At 32.9% G+C, this 16,725-nt stretch overlaps 1 protein-coding gene across 1 annotated transcript; it reads left to right on the top strand.

The window, feature by feature from the left end:
- Window positions 1–393: 393 nt before the first annotated feature.
- Window positions 394–9,891, top strand: LOC133791823 (putative magnesium transporter MRS2-H). The gene is made up of 7 exons (XM_062229733.1): window positions 394–640; window positions 2,906–3,031; window positions 6,170–6,240; window positions 9,121–9,271; window positions 9,364–9,370; window positions 9,440–9,619; window positions 9,852–9,891. Exons 1-7 carry the CDS (start codon window positions 394–396, stop codon window positions 9,889–9,891), a joined length of 822 nt encoding a protein of 273 aa, XP_062085717.1.
- Window positions 9,892–16,725: the final 6,834 nt, after the last annotated feature.

Genomic DNA, 16,725 nt, shown 5'->3' with positions numbered 1-16,725 from the left:
AGTGAATGAAGTGGCTGAAGTTCTTCAATTACCAATTGGGGTGGAGCCATCTGGTGTCATGTTTGATCGTCATGAAGTATTTTCTGAACTCGTTGGAGACAAGGATGTCGAGCTCACCGATGCTATGCACATCTTTCAACTCACTTATCACACATGCAGTGGTTATGAGGTTTGCCTTGTCCAAGTGGTTTCCTTGCTCCAATTTGGTAAATGTTTCTAATGACCTTGCCTTTCTATTATACAAAATCACTACTGGTGCTCAAGTTGATTTGGCTGATCTTATTTGGGAACAAATTATATCTTTTAGAAAGGGTAAAAATCCCAAACTTAACCTTGTGTTTCCCAATTTGATTTATAAAATCTTATCTTCTCAAAGGGAATTGATTCTTGACAATGAATCAATTGAGCCTCCCACTATTGGCCAGACATTCAAAATCTAAAAAAAAACCCTCTCAAGGAAAGTCTTCCAAGAAATCAGGTCGTTCTGCTTCTCCTGGAGTACCAGATGCTTCACCTGCTGCCACAGCTTCAACTTCTGCACCTGCAAAACTGGCAGAAATCAATACTCGTTTGGCTAGGATGGATAATATTCAAGGACAGCTTCTCAGGAAGATGGATACCATCATGAATTACGTTCAAAGTCGCTAGGATGGCTGGTTGAATTAATGTTTATGTTTTTATTGTTTTTGTTGAACTTTAATGTCATTTTTTGTTGTCTTTTGTGGTTTTTGGCTCATTTGATAGACAAAAAGGGGGAGTAGTATTTAGTATTATTTTTTGGATTATGTTGAGTCTAGTTTTTGTCATGTTCAGGTGATATTTTAAGTAGCCTTTTATCTCATTTTTCTTTCATTTAGTGCGGGTTTATGCCTTGTTTGTTTGTCTTTGTGAATATCAGGAAGAATGGAGTACTTGGAGGAAAATTTCAAAGAAAGGGAAGAAATAACCAAGTTTTTCAACATATTTTGAGAAAGGATGAATCTCAACATGATTTGGAAGTGTTGGTGAATTTTTGGGATGAAATCTTGAAAAATTGAGAAATCCCTTAAGAGCCATGGCATGAGCAAAGTAGAGCCGCAGCTAGCTGGTGAAACAGAACCACTGTTTTGAAGAAGAACCACGGGTCGCGGCATGGCTAGAGAGGGCCGCGGAATATATAGGCATCAACCCAGAAATATTAGACATGGGCCGCGGCATGGCTGACTATGGCCGCGGCATGGAGAGAACAAATTGCCCAGGATTTTAGCCACGAGCCGCGGCATGGTGCATGTAGAGCCGCGGCCCGCCTCTTTTAAGAACTGAATCTTAGGTTTTTATAAGGCGAAAAAGAGAGAAGAAAGGAGAGGGACAGATCTGGGGTGGAAATTGCTTGAAGGCTGAAAGCTTGGAGTATTCAATCTACATGTTTTTCTTCTACTTTCTAATGTTATCTTTAATTATCTTTGTGATTAGTATTATGATTATGAACTAATTTTCTGTTTAGGATTTTTAATTGAATCACTTGAATCCCTATTATGAACTAATGCAATTTCAATTTTCTTCTTCTTCAATCTTCTTCAATTCCATATAACCTGTTCTTATTGATTGATTATCGATTGGCCATCTATAGTCATTATATATATGTTTTTAAATCAAAATCTGAGAAGTGAGATTTGAATCTGCTGTGGTTATATTGGACATAATTTTAATTTGGAACGAAAGTATCCATATTAATTGTGTAACTGTTTATTAAGTTGTCGAGATTAATGCTACCTTTGTGGTTCAATTTACCATAGAAATATAGGAAATTGTCACCTAGGTTGAGTCTATAATTCATAGTATGATTATAGGCTGCTGTATCAACTTGTTAATTGAATTAGGCAGAAAGAAGAAGAACTCAGTACTCTGCATTAGGGAATGATAGGGAGGATAGTTGATGAGATTAAACATCCTAATTATTTCTTCAGTGTTTAAATCAAAGGTTTTACTATTAGTTGTTATTCTATTTAATTTTCAATTATTGTTTCTGAATATTATAGTTTCTTTTGCTGTGTCTATAAAAATCAAGAATTTTAATTGATCAAATAGAAAGAGAAATTAATTGACTGGTAATTGAGAATTCAGTCCTTGAGGACGATACTTGGTTTTTACCATATTATTACAAATTGCGACTGTGTGCACTTGCATAGCTCAAAAATTCGCAACAGATTACAACTCTGGACCCTATTTTCAGGGGGAATTGTTTGTTTGTGGTTTCGTTGAACTTTTTCCATTTAAAAAGTTATCATGTTTTTTGTTATATGTGTTAGTAAGCTTTCACGCAGGGGGAGTATTTTTATACTCTCATTTTTTGTTCTAATACTTTGTTCAAAGTGCCAAAGGGGGAGATTGTTTATTCCATTTTTGGCTTTTTTAATTTGACAAAAATATTTTATATTTTCTTATTATATTCAGATGTATCTAAATATATATTATTGATATATGTTTCATTTGTTTTAAATAATAATGGTATAATTGATGACAAACTTTTCTATATTAGGAAAGTTTGCCAAAAATAGTGTGACTTTATTATTATAAAAACAAATATTTTTGAGCTGTCTTTTTCCAGCTGATTACCTCATTATATCTGACCATATAATTGAGTTTTATTGCATGATGAGGTTTTAAAAGGGAAGTCTTGATTCCTACATCAAAGGATGGATTGTTACCAAATATAGCTCATGATTCTGTAGCTACAGAATCACGAAATCCTGTCAAATTGAAGAATTATTTTAGGAAAGTTTCCTTGTAGGCTTAGGTCGATTTAGACCGTGTATTAGTTGCCCAATATGAGTATAATGACTATAAATACTCATATTGACTGCTAGGTTTTAGTTACCTCTTTTTGTATTTCATTCTTATTTGTAAAAGAGTCTTTGTTATGTAGAGTTCTACAAAGGAGGTGAACAAAGTGCAAACCTTCGGGAGAAGGTGGTTCAAGTCTTGCTTCAAGAGGAAGCAAGCACACTTCAAGCAGATCGAAGGGAGTTCAAATTCTTGAAGGGTCAACAAGGTTCATTTGTCAAGGTGGAATACATCAAGCTTGCGACATATAATAACACTACTACAAAAAAGGATTTTCTCTGCGGTTTTTTTACTTAATACACTTCGGTTTTCGAAAGTATTGAAAAGCGTAGTGTATTCGACCGCAGAGAAAACTGGTACACGAACCACGAAGAAAAGTGAGAAAAGCTACACTTTTCTCTGCGGTTGTGATAAGCCAACCGCAGAGAAAAAGCCACTTTTCTCCGCGGTTGGCTTATCACAACCGTAGAGAAAATTGTGTTTTCATAAAAAAAAATTCAATTTCGATTTTATATAATTATTTTGAATTATGATTATATATATTTTTATAATTATAACCTAGTCTTTTTAATAAAAAAATTAATTTTCAATTTTAATTATATATAATTATTTTCAATAGTATAACGTAATTTCTTAAATTGTTATATATATTTCATAACTAATACAAAATAACTAGCTAGTAATGAATCAATGACTTTAATCTTTCTAACCAATATAAGTTAGCACTTTAATCTTACATACATATAAAAACTTAGATTTCATAAATAAATGGCATTAATCTTGCTAACCAATCACTTTGTAGTGGTAGTAGATCTTCTTTGACATTGAATTCTTTTTTGTCAAACCACTGCAAAATTGAAAAGTTAATATATATTAGATAATTAAATATTATATCTAGTTTTTCTTAAGCAAAAAAAAGAGTTTAAAATATAACATACTTTCTTCTTGATAACTTCTGCTGGATTCGGTGCATTTACAAGATCATAAATGTATCTTAGTACATAATAACCACATTCATGACTTTCAGGTTGTTTTGGACAAGAACCTCTCAGCAATTTTGTAAATGTGCTGATGTATTCATTTTCGAAACATTGTGCGTATGCTCTACAAAAATTAAAATTAATTAAATACATATTATACTCTGAACTTTTAAAAATGAACAATGCATACATTACAATTGAATAACTTACTTTTCCATAACCTCCTTAATTATTGGTGGAGATTTATGATTTTTTAAAGGGTCCAAAATTATGGTCATCCCCCGCATCATCACGAGCACCAACATCCAATGTCGACTAAAACAATAATAAATTATGATTATTATAAAATTAAAATTCAACCATAGTAGTGATAATATTTAAGTAGTTCGTTCTTGCTCAACAATCCAAGGAATGAAATATATTTGGCCTCGTCTATCCATAGTCATCATCCATTTGGCTATAAGATCCACCATATAATTTTTACTTTCATCATTGCCAATAGAAAGAAGTTTGGTGTCAAAAAATTTGTATAATTGTCGTGAATTTGGGTGCATGCTTTCCCAAATGCATCTGTAGAATCAATCATTCATATTACACTACAACAATTCTTCTTATATATTACATTAAAATATTACGTTATTATATAAGTGTTATTAATAAATCCTAATAAAAATAACAATCTGGCAATTTTACAAAAATAAAAATTAATGAGGCGGCAAATGAAAGTGATCCCCGCCTTTTCTCCTTCTAAACGAAAGAAGCTCTAAGCTGCTTCTCATTTTTCAATATACGCATAGCACACTTTCCCTTTCTCTCCCTCTCTCACGTCTCTGCCCAATCCAGTTGACCACTTTCTGCCTGTTAGGGAGCTGCACGAGCCACACCACAAGGAAGTACGGCCACCAAAACCATTTCTCCATATTCTCGCCTATGAACGCACCATCCTCCGCTGGTTGCTTGTCGAAGTCATGCGCCTCTGTTAGATTCGAGAAGTTTTCTGGCCACCTCTGTCTTCCATTTATGGAGCCAGTTACACGGTTGGATTCAACTCTTCTTTAGGTTCAAAACCCTCTCAAGGATCGAACCCTTAGATTGTCGGAGTCACCGTCGGTTCTTTGATGGTGTTGGGTTCTTGCGAGGCAACGGGAGATAAGGTGTCTCGATTTCTCTCTTTATTCTATCAAGTGTTTGATTTTATATATTTTCTCTTGTGGTTTGCCATGAATAACCCTAAAATTCCTCACTCACTCACTCCTTCTAATCTCTATCTCTATCTCTCCCTCTCATGTATCTCTCTCTCCCCATCTCACTGATACCTCTCGTCTCTCTCTCTCTCTCTCTCTCTCTGTTACAGTTCTCTAGTGATTACGAAAACAGGAAGTGGGAAATTTTGGCGAAGCTTTCAGGGAAGATGGGCTCGACTTCGATTTGGACTGGGCTGTTTTGTAGGTAATATGTTTTATTCATTTTTTCTGCAGATCAGTTCACTTAATATTATTGCCTTTCTCTTGATATTGACATTTTCATTTATTAATGCAACATATTGAATCATATTTGTTAATGATTGCCTTTGTAACAAATTGATATGCTTTCTCCTGTTTTTACCGATACCGAGGTTGGTGTAATGTGTGAGAATAATGTACAAATTAGGGTAAGGGAAGCATTTAAAGATGTACAAATTAGGGTAAGGGAAGCATTCTAGCAAGTGGGTTTTATTTAAAGATGCATGTTAGATTTAAAATTGTTCATAAATCTTATTATTTGCACAGATTGATGTGGTAAATAACTTAAATGTATCGAAAACTATATTTTATGCTATAAGAGAATTTGAAAACTAATATTGGTGGGGCTTTAGTATGATTTATGCTTACTTAGTTGTGGCAGAGGAGTTGGTTCGTAGTAATTAGTTGGAGGATGCCAATAGGGTCCTCTTGTGGGGTGCCAAAGGTACGTGGGCTTTAGTATGATTGGAATATTCTTGTTGTACCACCAACTGGCTCGCACAAGGTAATTTTCTGCTTTTCTATTGTAGTGTGCTTTTTTTTAGCACTTGTCTTTTGTTGTTTATCCTTTTCTCATTTTCCAAACATGCATGGTTCACTTGGGTAAAAACTTGTGATCTAGCACTAGTATTTGATATTTGAAACTAAGTTGTAATTGTATGGAAACTTGAGTGCATAGGTGGGTTGTTTAGTACAACTTGTAGTGGGTTTTACTCTACTTGTGACATTGTATCTTTTAACCTAACTCCTTTTTGTATTTAAACAAGAAAAATAGAAGTACCATTTTTTTTAAGAAGCTTTTACTTGAATGTGTAACTAAACTTACAAATTTTAATTTGTTTTTTACTTCTCTTGTTATTGTAGGAAGAAATGCAATGGATGGCATGGAAATAGTTGTTAGAATTAGAAAAGTAAGAATCTATACTATATTTGTGGTAAAACTTCATTAATGGTTTTCAATTATCCTCACTATTGCTCAGTAATAGAGAGGAAATTTTAATCGCTATTTCATAGAATATTAGGTTGATATGCATACATATATATGGTAGGTCATTAAACCAGCTTTTTTCTACTTGGTTATGTTAGGCTGTCATTTGGTGAGTGACTTTATGCAAAGAGTAGCAGCAAGTCTTTTCAACTGAGTAACATTTATGGATTTAATTCATAATTAAATATTTTGATACCAAGACCAAGTCTAACACCAGAAGAAAGAAAACCCCAATATTAGACATTTACCAAAACATATAACAAAATAATAATAGAATAAATCAAGTGAGAATTATTTTTTGTTTTATCAAAAAGAAAGAAAGGGGGCCTAGTTCCATTACCCAAGTGTGTAAACTTTGTTGAGACCCATGATTTAGTTTCTATGCTATTAATTTTTTAATGCTTTCCACTATAAATTGTGATAAGGTATTTCTTTTGTTTCCAAATGATCAAGTAGTTGAGTCTTTGGAGACCTTGAATTTGATTGATTTACTTGTGGCTTTTCTTGTTGCCGCTATACATGTTTAATGGAATAGTTAAATCCTTTTGTAAGGTATTTCTTTGATCAGTCTGATTACAATGTGATTGAATCCTACATTACTATTAATGGAAATTATGAGGAATTGTATTGCATAGAGATACTCTTTAAATCTCCATAGAGTTATCTGTGTTTTTTTCTCTTTTGTATTTTAATATTAATATTTTACATTGTTTTTGTTTTTAAATGTTATAAGAGAACTTGCTCCTACAAGTCATTTTTTATTATTTTTGTTGTTAACAATACATAAACAAGTAATAGTTTACAAGGTAGCAATTTGTAGGAATTGGCTATTAGATACACACTGGATTTGTAAACATATATGAGATGAAAACTTATAAAACCAATTTCAAGTTTTTGATTCAATCATTGTTGTGTCTCTAGTTAGTTTTTTGGTTTTTATATTTTATTAAGTTTTTTTTTATTTATATTTCTATTTGATAGTTTTATTTATGTATAATTTATGCGTTTATATTTATATGGATATTATAGACTTGTGAAAATGGTAAATCAATGTATTTTATTGATGAATATTTTAAGAGCCTCTAATGTTAGACATAGTGCCTGATTTGATGTTATAGTGCTTGTAGTCTCTTCTAGTTTTGTACAAGTTAAGCATTGTCAAATAATTCTTTTAACATTAGAATAACCAAAAACCCTTAAATAAGATTTTTCTATAGTTATCTTACTGGTTTAAGTAAAAATTAGTCACCATGTGCATAACAACACATTAGAAACACTATATAATCATCAATCAACTAAAAAAAATTGTTACTTAAATTTTAAAAGTAAAATTTTAAAAAGTGCTATTGTTGCATGCTAATAGAAAAAGACACGACTAAAATGAAATATTAGGCAGTAAATGAAATACACTTAGGTGCCAAATGAAAGACAAAAGCAAAAGAAAAAATTACTATCCCTAATCTCTAAGGTTGAATCCCTAATAACCCTTCACGCCTCCTCTGCTTCTCTCTCACACTCAGTAACTCTCTCTCGCTCTATCTTTCTAATCCAAATTCTACAACCTAAAATCAGATACAATTTGGGGTTTGTAGATTGAAGTTGTTTCCGTGTCTTTGTGAAAGTCAGATATGATTTGGGGTTTGGGATTTGAATATTAAGGTTGCTCATGGGTATTTCATTATGCTTATTTAAATCTCTGATTTACACTCCCTTGAATTCGTTTTCAATGTAAAGTGGCTAGAAAATTTGTATAAGGAGATATATTATCATCTGATTATGTTTATTTTTGTAGGCATACCCATGTTAACATTGTTAATTTATTCGTTAAAAAAATTAGTGACAAAATATTTTTTTTTATAATAAGTAGTCAAAATATTTATCACAATGCTTAACAGGTAATGCTTCACTAAAGCTTTAAAATGTAATAATCAGGAAATGAAAAAAGAAAAATTCCCTAACAGATATGCCTTTTTTATTTTTATTTTTTTCTAAACCAATGCATGATTGATGGAATTTCTTTTACAATAATCTTTTTAAATTTCCTAAATTTTTTTGTTTATTTATTAATGTGGCTCACTTCTCTTGGCTTTTTGTATATTCTTTTTCCATTTTCTTTTCTTAACTGGTGGCAGGCATGTTTGGTTCTCTTTTAACTTTTTTATTATTTTCTTTTACTAACAAATCATCAGTTTATTGGTTTAAGGTTCTGACACTAGGCTGTGAGTGAGTGAGTGAGTGCAATTCTGGTTTAGGAAGCATGACGAACTGTACTCTTTGAATACAAGAAAGAGCAAAGAGTTTTTATGTGTTAAGAGAGAAACTTTTGAAAAGAACCTGTTTGAAAATTTCTTGTTCTTAATTCATTTATGTGCATATCATATATTTGTATATATATACTGAGTGTCGTTATTCCTCTTAGGCCAACAATGGCACCATTTTTAACACTTGTCTTTGTCTACCTCTTTTATTGTTTGAATCTTGTAATCGATCCCTATGTGTCAGAGAAACTTAACATTTTGATTTTGGGATTGGGGTCGTGAGTTATTCTCACTGCTGTCTGGTGTTGTTTTCTGGTTTGCTGGTGCAGTTTTCCTTTTAACAGGGGTATGCATTGTTGTAGGCATTGTGAACACTAATATAGAAAATTATTGAGGTGGGGTCTTCTTAGTGTTTGTTTTCCAATTGAACAGTTCAATCTTCATATGTTTAATTTTGTTTGAGTTATGTGATTGTTGAAAAAAAAGTTTTGAGTTATGTGTTGCATATTTAGAGTGCTTTTCTAGTAAAATGAACTATACTGAACATAGAGACAAAACATTTGGTATAGGTGCTGCTTAGAGATCCATTCGATGACAATGTAATCCCCATTGTAGAGGAACTTCAAAGACATTTACCTTTAACAAGAGCCAGTCCTAAAGGCCATGGTGAAGAAGAAGAGAAAGCCTCAGGGGTACGAGATGAAACCATCGAAGAAAATGGTATGCCAATGCATAACGAAAATATAGTTTTATGCTTAGTTTCCTTGTCTAGTTCTTGTGCTTACATTGAACCTTGAATGTGGCATTGCTAGAACAAGTGTTAGAATACTTATATAGTGCTTTCTTTTTATATTAAGCTATTTGTATGCTTTCTTGTTATCATTTTAGATTATCGCTTGAGCTTAATATTTCTGATGGTTTTGGATACATTGTGTCATGCAATGCAGAGTTTCCATTCGAATTCTGGGCCTTAGAAGTTGCACTAGAAGCTATTTGTAGTTGTCTTGATGCTCGCACAAGAGAATTGGAAGCTGAAGCTTATTCAGCTTTAGATGAGCTGACCTCCAGGTAACAGAAAGTAGTTTTTTTGCCCAAAACATAAGAAGTTAAATATAAGTGGCCATAATTTATGTGCCAATTTGAAAGGTTTTTATCCTAAGCTCTTTCTGGCCTATTAGTGTATTCCATTGCTAAGCCAAACCGATTGTATGAACAATAGAGTTGTCTAAGATGATAGTGGGAGTTGTAAAAAATTGTAATGCATGATTCTGATTTCATAGCATGATTATAATATAAACAGCAAAGTTGCTCTGTTTGTTCAAATAGATTTGAATGATTAATCTTAAAGAAATTTTATTTGCTTAATTGGTTGACCATTAGACTTGTTCAACACAACTGTATGCCATCTTTTTCATGATTTTTGTTGAAGTATCTAATTTGCTATATGGGTTGAGCAATTCTTGTTCTTTTCTTTTCTATTATTGGGTATATATTAATGTATTCATTATTGATGACATTTGTTATACCCAGATTTCGAGCTATAGTAAATATGACCTCGAAAGCTGAGTTCGCAATAAATGGTCTCGTGAGGGTTAGGGCATGCTCTAGGATTGTAAATCGAGCCTACAAAGTACGATACACGACCTCGAGTATCGTGACCTCGAAATGATCTCGATCTCGAAAGGTAGTCCTGAGAGCACCCTCATCTTCAGGAACAACTTCGGAGCAGGGGTCTTGAGCTCGACGTACTATCTCGAAAGCCATGTTAGCTCGGGAGATGTCACTGGCTCGGGCAATGATGGGAAACTTGGGAGGCAAGAGCCTTAGAGATACGCGATCGTCGCTTTGAATATTAACAAGTATTATAAACATGAGATGTAATCCTCATTTATTAATGTAAATCCCCAAGAATCGTGGGATATTATTTAATCAGTTATGTGTTTCCTGGTCTTCAGGGACGTTTCCTTTTTTATCTGATTACAGGCATTTAAAGCCATTTATTTTATTCACAAAAGAGTAACTACCCAAAATATGTGGGATAGTATTCTGCATCCTTCTCTATAAATAGAGAAGCCATGCACCATTGTAAAGGACCGAAATTCTGATCCTTGAGAGAAAACTCTGGAGAATTCATACTAAAGAATTTTACAGAGATAATCTTGAGATTAATAGCAGAGACTCGTGGACTAGGCAGATTTAACTGCTGAACCACGTACAAAATCGTGTGTTTGATTTGTTTGTTCCATTTGGCCATTGTCATTTATTGTTTTTGTGCTCTTCTTTTATCTGTTGACGAAAAACGGCGTCAACAACATTTAAGTGCTGATCATATGTAATTATTCCATTCAACTGATACAATGGAAACCATGTGCTTGTGAAATTACCTCAAAGAACCATGTGTGTGTTGTTGCTTCTACTTTTTGAAATTATTAAAAACATGTATAATGTACACTTTGTGAGATGTTTAGATTTAGTTCTTTGTTTGTACCAGCTTATCTATTTTAATTTATAACTAGAAAATATTATTATATTCCATATTGAGCTTTTTCTTGATCTCACTTTTATTTATTCTTATAAAATGAACTTGTGTAATGGCATACAAGCTACTGGTTTAATGGCATAGAATATGTATTTTGCTATTGGCTTTGGTGTATTTTGTTACTGGTTTGTGTTATTTTTTTACTGCTACTGTTGGTCTATTTTGCTGCTACTATTGATCTATTTTTTAAAATTTGGTAATTTAATCATGCCACAATTTGCTACAATAGAATTGCTCTAAACTTTCTAATTCTGATTGTATCACAAAAGTTTCAGTCACTGATTATTATTGACATTCAACTGTTTAGTGATATTGTAATGGGTGCTATTTGATACAAATGAAGATAAACTAATTAGCAATTTTTGCAATTTTTGCAAGTCATGCTTCAAATGACTACTTCTATTATCCAGAACTTAGCATAGAAGGTACAAGGGAATCAACTAAGCTCAGCAGCAATAAGTATTATCCTAGTTATATGATCTCATACAGTGAGGAAAAGCTTCTCATTACAAGTGGTTGGTGTTGCTTCTTTTGTCTTTCTTTTAGTGGTAATATTATATAAAAAATATATGATGATTGTTTGTGCTATTCGAAATTTATATGAAACAATGCATTTATAGTTTGTAATGTTGAGTCAATTCTGGTATACAGGGGAATGCGCTTTGGTCTTTATATAAATAGCTCAACTTCGTTTCTAATGACTACACCTTAGTTAGTTGTATTAGATCACCTAGCAGCTTTTAAGTATAACAAACAATTTTGGCAAGAGCTAGAGTGTGTTAGTGATATAACCATATTAGTTAAAGAGATTTTCTCAATCATCTTATATATGATTAGCTCTCTTGTATTATTAGCTCTCTTGTTTGAGACTGTCATGTTTACCTCACTTTTGCTTTCTGCTTTCTATCTATGTAAGGTACATACATAATGCTTATATACTCTTTCTCTCGATCTTCTAGCTCCCTTGCATAAATTTTTAACATATAGACACTCAAAGGCAAAGGCAAGCACATGTATGTGAATTTTCACAAGCTTAAATTCTTAATATTTATTTTTTTAGTTTTTGAGTATGTTTTAAATCTGATATATGATGCTCTGTTTTTTGTGCTATTTTTGCTCTCCAAGTGTTCTAGTTATTCACCACATCAAAATCGAATCAGTATAGGAATTGAAATGCTATGATTTTTTCACCAAATTAGAGTGTTGGAATGATTTTCTTCCTGAATTGGTTTCACTGCAATATTATTAGGCTCAATTACTTCCTGCTGTCTTTTTGTTCATTTTATGTAGATTATTACCAAAAGTTTACACAAAACCAGAGATTTTTTCTCTATTTTTATATATAGATATATATATTTAAAAATCTAGTTGCATCTGTGAATCTGTTTGATATTTGTGTAATAACCTCTTGCTTTCTTTCTCTCTTTGTTTTTGTGAGTTATTGTGTGACAGTTTGTACTTTTGGGCTCCAAATTGATATCTGATTCAGTTCATGAAGTTTCCAATGCTTTACTGAAGAGATTGCTTCTTGGACATGAACTTTATTTTATTTTCAAGATTGTCTCCAAGGTACAATCTTTCTAAATTTTATTATTGTTGTGGTTAATTGTTATTATCATTTGGTTTGTGTTTTATCATGATACCATTTCATTTTAAGAGTTTCACATTGGGCAGAATATACATAATTTCTTTGTTTGCCTAGTCATTAAAGATAAATACAATAGTTATTTTATTTCTTCTTCTTTCCCTAAATCCCATTAGCGTGATGACAGTAATTTTGTGACCAACCCATTACTATCCGATACTTAGAGACATCATATTGTGTGTTATCATTTCCTGAAATGAATTGTGTATTCCTTGCCTTAAATATGTATATATTTTTAAATTTTCTTGTGATAAGTTTAAGTGTAAATGTTTTGCAGGTTGATTAGTTAGTATTAATTATTTAAATTTTATTGTAGCTAAGCAAATGGACTCACAACAAAGACAAGTGCACAAAGGATGATGAATTGAAGGATGGAGCAAGTTTCATGCATGGTTTACTTTTGTGTATCTTGTAATGTTTTTGTTTTTCATTTTTGAAGTAAAAAATGTTCAAGATTATAAAACTTTATTATGTTAGGCTTTCAAACTTAAGTTAGAACTAAGATCTCATGAAGTAGACACATTCATGGTTTGAATTAGTTATTGTTTAATGTAATACTTATGGTTTATCAATCTATTGAGAATTACATTTTATGATTAATTTTGATTTTTTTTATCAAAATACAATAATGAAAATCTTTTAATAAAAAAAAACTTATAAGTATATTTATCAAAATAAAATTTAAAATATATTATCCACACTAAATTAACAAAATTTTATTACTAGACTTTTAATATGTTATGATTTAGAAACATATTATAAGTGTGACAAATTGTTATGAATTATATAATATAACTAATTAAAAATGCTATCAAAATAATCAAATGTAACACTTGAAAAGTGTTATGCAAAAAGTTTAAGATTAAACGTCAAATTTATAACCCAATACTCTAACTAAATGTTATTATTTGAATATTATAGCAACTAAAAATGTGTTATTGAATAGTTTAAGATAACATCGAATTTAACATTCAAATACTGTTATAGAAAACACAGGACTTTTAATAACAGGGGCTATGTTAGAGTTTTCAGAAGCGTTATCAATACTCCCGGTTAGCAGTTTTTAAGTGTTATGAATACTGTTTTTTCTTGTAGTGTTACATTTTCAATTAATAAATTAATATCGTTAAAAAGAAATTTGGGTAAAGTTTCCTCTGTTTCTATAGCATATCCAAAATTATAAGTACCTATAAATTCAATTCAAACAAAACATACAACAAACAACATGCATGTTCTCAACCATAAGCCACCGCAACACACAAAATTCGCAAAACCTACTTCACTAAGACACACATGTTCTCAACCTTCTGTTATCTCCGCAACACACAATTTCATCTCAGAACTTACTTCACTACGGATGAATATCTAATATATTCAAACTCCTCTAATAGTTTGTAATGACATAACAGATTGAGTTCAATTTGAATTGATACATACCTCATACCAAACAGCATAGCTGAGGATCCAATATTATCTATGGAGGCTACTTGATAAACGTCTTCCAAAGTGATGAAGATAGCCTCGCGTTCTCCTATAAACTCCAGGTCAACAGGAACTTGTACAACCCCATCTATTCCTTTAATGGAATAATACTCCATCACTATAAATTTTAGACTCAGATCAATTTTGTCCCATTGGTTATCTGTTAACCAATTTGAAGGTTTTGGTTGAGTTATTTCAGCGGGGATGACTACGTGAGATCCAACTGATGATAAATGTGGGCTTGGTGATAGGGATTTGTGTTTAGATGAAGATGGACCCTACATAATAGCATTTAACATATCAATATAGTGTACCCATTTAAAAATAAAATTTAAATATCTAAGCAAATAATTTTATACCTGACAAGTCACAATTAAATTTTTTGGCCAAGGCAGGAATGTGTCTCGTGCGTCCCCAACATATCGTATGTTACCAAAGGGAATAGGGATCTCAACTTCTTCTTGTAAGACATCTATATGACAAACCCTCGCAACTGAATCATCAAGTACATTTCCATGGATGGTAATTTGGCTACCCATGTTTGGTACAATGATTACACCCTTAGCCACTACATTGTCAATATTATCATAACACAAATAAACTTTATAGCTCGGCGGTGGAGGAGACTCATAAATTGATGATCCATCATCTTCATCAAAATGATAGTCTTCGGTTTGATGAAAATGATCATCTGCGTTGGGGGCAGGTCGATAGACTTCATCACTTGTATTCTCATAATATTGTCTCTCATCATTTGTATTCTCATAATATTGTCCCTCATTAAATTTTCATTCATTAAAGTATCCACGCTCATCTTTTTCCTCATTATATTCTTCATTTTGAGCTAATTCCTCTCCTGTCCTAAATTTATGTCTTTTTAGCTCTTCAATCTCAGCTTTTAGCCGAGCAATCTTCTCTTTTGCAGTCATTGTTTTATGTTTTTTTCCAAACATTTTGGAAACGGTCGCAGTGAACCTACAAAATAATCAATAAAGTTCATCAATAAACCAATCTAAATAATTCTTAAAAGAAAAAAAACTATTATAAAGTATCATACCCGCCAGCTCGAACACGACCTGGGTGTTTTGGTGTCCCTAATGCTTGAGTCAAGATGTCATCTCGACCCTGAGCTATAATTTCGCCACGACTCAATTTTTCTTTGACGTCCTCCTACTCAAGATATTGTTTAGTTAAATTAGTTTATATAAATAAAAACAATATATTGATTATAAAACCTTAGAAAACTTACTATCTTTTTGGCAATCTGTTGGTCTAGCTCTGTCACGAGAACTTTATTTTTCTCACACGATCTAAGCCAAACTTGATACCTCTCTGGATTTTGAATATTTCGTTCTTTTTTCTGCAATGTACAAGATAATTATAGTTATATGTTGCGATAATATCAACCATTATTTAAACTTTAATATAAATTATACTTACCAAATCCTCTCTTATATTAGCCATTCCTCTACGAGAGGTTCAATGCCTTGACTTCATTAGTAATGCACGTGCTTTTTGTTCTTGATGCACTTTTTGAAACTCTGGACTTAGACGACCAGATACAAATTTTAACCATTCCCTCTCGTCAATTATATCACTATACTTCTTCGGGGGAAATTTGAGTTCTTCCACCATACCCATTTCAGTCAAAGGGTTGATGTACTCGGTAGTGAGTTCACTTTTAAAATCTCTCATTATTTGACCAACTTTTTTCAAACTCTCACATTTGAAGGTTTGAGGAATGTTGTGACCACCCTGAGAATATAATTAAGAAAAGTAATTATTAAATTTGGATATCACACAAAAATAAATAAATATCATAATGATAATTTCTTACAATGATATCCTCCCATAGACCGTCTTTCAAATCTTGTGGGACCTTCCTCCAATCACCTGAGTTGATAGAAATCGTGGCTCGTACTCTAGATCCAATATATGATATCATGTTTGTATACACATCACCTATTGGTTGTCCCAAATTGTTCCATTCAAGACTTTTCTTGATTCCTTTGGCTTTTTGTTGGGTCATGTAACTCATTCTTGTTTTACCACGAACCTGATGTTTCTCTTTGTCATCTCTTTTATCTTCCATCTACAACACACAAATGAATAATCACAAGTGTTAATGCATTATACAAATAAATAATTGTCGACGCTCAATGTTCCGCGCCCATATAAGATCCCGTGAAGGCCCATCATCCTTTGACGGCAACTTCGGAGCAACTCGCGATGTGTGAGGTCCTAGCCCCGTCACCATGGCCACGCTCGGCCATGCCCCAGACGCGAGGCCCTCCTCGCACGCGCACCCCTGGAGTCGCTCGGCCACCGCGCGCGCGTCTCCCTGGCGTCGCTCGGCCATCGCGAGCGCATCTCCATGGCGTCGCTCAGCCACTGCGCGCACATCTCCAAGGGCCCGAGTGGCCTCGCCCATGGCCCCAAGGTGGCCTCGCCACATAGGCCTAAATGGCCTCGCCCATGGCCCCAAGGTAGCCTTGCCGAATAGGCCCA

Source organism: Humulus lupulus, chromosome 7, assembly GCF_963169125.1.
Source record: "Humulus lupulus chromosome 7, drHumLupu1.1, whole genome shotgun sequence".
NCBI lineage: Eukaryota > Viridiplantae > Streptophyta > Magnoliopsida > Rosales > Cannabaceae > Humulus > Humulus lupulus.
This window is presented reverse-complemented; position numbering and strand designations above follow the sequence as displayed.